Source organism: Salminus brasiliensis, chromosome 9 (genome assembly GCF_030463535.1).
Source record: "Salminus brasiliensis chromosome 9, fSalBra1.hap2, whole genome shotgun sequence".
Classification (NCBI taxonomy): Eukaryota; Metazoa; Chordata; class Actinopteri; order Characiformes; family Bryconidae; genus Salminus; species Salminus brasiliensis.
This window is the reverse complement of record NC_132886.1, coordinates 13,312,947-13,317,330: the sequence shown is the minus strand read 5'-3', so window position 1 is coordinate 13,317,330 and position 4,384 is coordinate 13,312,947. Positions and strand designations below refer to the sequence as shown.

Below are 4,384 nucleotides of genomic sequence, written 5' to 3'. Positions count from 1 at the left end.
TCTCTCTCTCTTTCTCTCTCTCACACACACACACACACACATAGCTGCTCCTCTCATAGCTCTTAGCTTAATTCAGTGCAATGACAGATGATCCATTTATCTCATAAAACGTTGTTGAAGTATTTTCTCTATTAAAGCTTCTGTGTCCGAGCTTCGTTGTGGTTGAGGCTAAAGTTCTCAAAACTACACTGACATAGTATAAGAAAATAAAAATAGGTTCCTCTAGACAGATTATTTAGCACATTTATTTGTTCTCTCACACAAAAATTCAAGGATTTGCTAGCTACCATTTTCACTTATGATTAATCAGAACTAATCACAGTATTTTGTGCTGATTAAGGTGATTTAGCTTTGAATTGATTGACACCACTACTTACTCTGCCTGTCCTGACAATGAGTATTGCTTTAGCCCTAATAATGTCTCTCTGTGCATGCCGCCTGCCTCAACCCGTATGTTACACATGTTCCTGTTTAAACATACCAGTGAAATGTTGTGGTAGCATGATTGTACTTACCATGTCAATACTCCAGCAACATATCCAATTAAAATCTATTAGAACATCATTAATCTGCATAATGACGATAATCAACTGAAATTTGATTACATACCCTCAAAACAGTTACGCAGCATTGTGGAGTTTACCCAGTTAATAGTACCTGTTAGGCTTTTTAGCATAAATTAGTTAGACTGCCTTGACATTCACCATCATGTTACCCAAAATAATTACTCATTACTTAAGTGTAGACATCACGCTTACTTGGTGAATACCAGAAATAGAAGAAACTGTTAATTATAGTTGAAAGTTTATACAGTCTTTGATACGGTTGAAATAATAAGTGGTGCTGTATTTTTAGTTGTACTACTATCAGGACTGAAGTATGGGTAGAGCTTCTCAGTGAAAGACTGACCAGTGAAAGAGTAGATATGAGACCTGGCCTCCACATCATAAAAGGAGACCAGGCCCTCCTCATAATCCACAAACACCCCCACCTTCTGGGGCTTCTTTCCTAGGGAGAGCAGGACTGGGGGATCAGTCAAAGCTCTATAACTATTCTTATTCCTCAGCCACACAGCCCAGAATCCATTCTGTGGGCTCAATATAACCTCCCCCTTCCGGTTAACTGACTCTCTGGCCACTCCTAAATCCCATTTAGTCTTCCCCCTGACCTGCACCTCATAGTAAAATCTCCCTGAGGAGAATCCCTCCTTTCCCAGAACACAGCTGGATTCTTCGAATCTCTCTGGGTTGTCAGGAAGATTCTGTCTTGTGTCTCCATGTGTCACTTGTTTTCCGTCAGCAGACAGGATGAGGTCAGGATGAGCGGTATCAGGATCCAGAGTCACATCCGCTGAGAGAAACACACAGAGAGTGGAATGAGAATGCAGATAACAAATGCATTCATCATTCAGGTGTTGAGATTGTTTACAATTGGAAAAGGCTTTATAGAGCACTAAATAATATTTGATGGCCATCTATGAACAGCTTATCATTTAATAGTCCCATGGGTAGCAGTGGTACATTACACTTTAACACTCACAGTGTTAATTTAACAATAGCAGTTGTGATTCAACACTGGCAAATATGCTGTGTACCATGTTGTTTTAAAAATACTAGTAAAATAAGAGGTTAGGCTGTACCTGCATACTGCTGAATCCTCTTCAGTCCTGTGGAGACTAATCACAATGGCATATGAGATTTGTTGGATTATAATTATAATCTGAGACTCAATTGAGGTTGTCTCTTACCTGTCTGTCTCATCTTCTCATCCAGACTCTCCTGAAATTGAGACAGAGCGCTTCTCATAGTCTCTACACTCAGGTGAGGGTCAATACTGATATTAGTCCAGTTCTTGGTGTGTAGGGGGCTGCACAGGGATGGGTAAATCTACAGTCCAGCAGGAGAGAGGAGAGATCACTCAGCATGGGCAGTGTCGGTGTGTGATGTGCTGGATTACCACTGAGCACATAGAGGAACACTGACCTGTAGGAGGTGGAGGTGGTCCTCAGTGTGTGAGAGCTGCTCCAGCTCAGTGTCTCTCCTCTTCAGCTCAGTGATTTCCTGCTCCAGCTCTTTGATGAGGTCTTCAGCCTGCCTCTCTGCTGCCTTCTGCTGCTTCTCCAGCACCTCAAGCAGCTCAGCCTGGCTTTTCTCAATGGAGCGTATCAGAGCGGTGAAGACTTTAATACTGTCAGCAATCTCCTTCTCTGTGTTTCTCTGATAGATCAAATGATCATATGTTTAGTGCTGATATTTGAATCATTCTACAAAATGAAAACCAGTGCAGTGCGCAATAGCACTGTGTTCCAGTACTGTATTACCCACTTTTCTGAGCTCTACTAAGTGTTTGATCTTTTTGATTTTCTTCAGTCTGCCTTGGTTCATCTGCTGCACCTCTGTCTGGGTCTTCCTCAGCTGCGCCTGTGATCAGAGATTATTATTCTATAGTATTTCTTTTATATTTATAGAATGATATTGTTCCCAAATGATTTTTGTACTTTTTACACAATAATGTTTTATATTAATGTTTATATTAACTCACTTTTATCTTTCCACTCTCCTCCTCTATAGCTAAGATTTGGTGAGTTTTATGGTCAGTCTCAGAGCAGAATCGACAAACACACATCTGGTCATCTCTGCAGAACAACTCTAGGGGGTTCTCATGCTTCTGGCATATGTAGTCCTCCAGGTTCTCCACTGGGTTGATTAGTTTGTGTTTCTTATGTTTTGCAATTGTATGTGGCTCTAAATGAGTCTTACAAAAAGACAGGCCACAAACCAGGCAGGATTTTAGGGCTTTCAGCTTCTGTCCAGTGCAGACATCACAAAGAACCTCAGGTTTATCTGGAACACTCTTCTTCTTGAAGTGATCTGCAATCTCTCTCAGTGTTGTATTGATCTTCAGTTCAGGTCTCTTGGTGAACTCCTCTTTACATAATGGACACTGATAGTGTTGAGTGTTGTTCCAGTATTGTGTGAGGCAGGTTTTACAGAAGTTGTGTCCACATGGAGTGGAGACCGGATCAGTGAACACGTCCAGACAGATAGAACACTGGAACTGATCTTCAGACAGATGACTGTGGGAGTCCTGACCAACTGTGTTTGACAGATAATGAAGAAATTATTACAAACGGTTCAGTTCACCGAGCAGGGTGTGGCTGTCCAATGAAAAACATGTATCTCCAAAATGGTGACTTTACAGGTAAAGACAAAAATATGTAAGATCCCTAAAGAGGTTTAAAACTACCACAAGAGCCTAGAGCTGACCTGATTAACACAGTGTGCAGAAAATAATCAGGGACCAATTGTCCATTAGACCAGTGCTGCCAAAATACCCCAGGGGAGACTCTTAAAAGACAAGAAAATAATATAATGCACTTATAATCAAAAGTATTTATAAGCATGTATAAGATAAGTATTATTATACATATGAGTATTAATGATAAGTATTAATGAAACAAAAAAAAAAAATATGAACAGCTATTAGCTTATCGTGGCTCTGCCTTTACCCCTTGATAGAAATGAATGGCATACATTAACTAATGTACTGTGGAAGTGTATCAACATCAAAATAAATAAAATAAATGATAATTCTCTAGTCAACCATTTCATGACAAACCACTCTGAAAAACATTAAATAATGCAGAAAAACTGAGGGAATTCCCCTGTACATTAAAATGTCATTTTTCAATAAATTAAATCTCTCCAATTTCCATCTATGAACATGAGTCTTAATGACAAATGTAAGCTAGTGAATGCAAGCAACAATCCTCAAATTGTTTCAGTTGTTTGGTGTGGTTCTGTGTTTAGTGCTAGGTGCAGAAGTAATAGAAGTAATAGCAGGCCTCGAGTGAAACTTCCTCAAAGAACCGAAAGCCACTGTCTGCATATCTGACACTTTTTTTTTACTGCATTTTTACTCATTATACTTATTATACTTAGAATTATTGTTACAATTATAAAGTCACCCTGAATGAGCAGAAGGTGAATGAATTTCTGTGTAACTCACTGTCAGAAGACTCCTCTATGTCTCTCCGTTTTCCTTCTCTTGGTTCTACTGATGAAGATTCAGCCATTTCCTTCCAGTTCCTCTTTGAGCCTTTTCAGTAAGAAATCATGTCAGCCATCTCTCCCACATTTAACATTAGAGAGTGTTAACATTATATGTCATATACACACAGTTAACATAACTAATATTAGTCTTATTAGATTTTATTTGTTTAAACTCAAAATGAAAGTTGGAAAAAGCATGGATGAAAAGCAACTCTAAATGGGATTGCTGAAAAGAAAGCATATAGAATACTAGTAAACCATGTCATGATTATTTTAAGAGTTGCGTTACCAAAGCTGCTATGATGTGTTTTTGCCTGTATTCTTTATAGGTT

General features: G+C 39.0%; 1 protein-coding gene across 1 annotated transcript; it reads right to left on the bottom strand.

Annotated features, from left to right (window-relative positions):
• Positions 1–805: 805 nt before the first annotated feature.
• LOC140562382 (E3 ubiquitin-protein ligase TRIM39-like) lies at positions 806–4,075 on the bottom strand. The gene is made up of 7 exons (XM_072687995.1): positions 4,009–4,075; positions 2,542–3,095; positions 2,325–2,420; positions 1,983–2,216; positions 1,748–1,886; positions 1,640–1,675; positions 806–1,350 (listed from the first exon to the last, which is right to left on the bottom strand). Exons 1-7 carry the CDS (start codon positions 4,073–4,075, stop codon positions 806–808), a joined length of 1,671 nt encoding a protein of 556 aa, XP_072544096.1.
• Between the last annotated feature and the right edge of the window lie 309 nt (positions 4,076–4,384).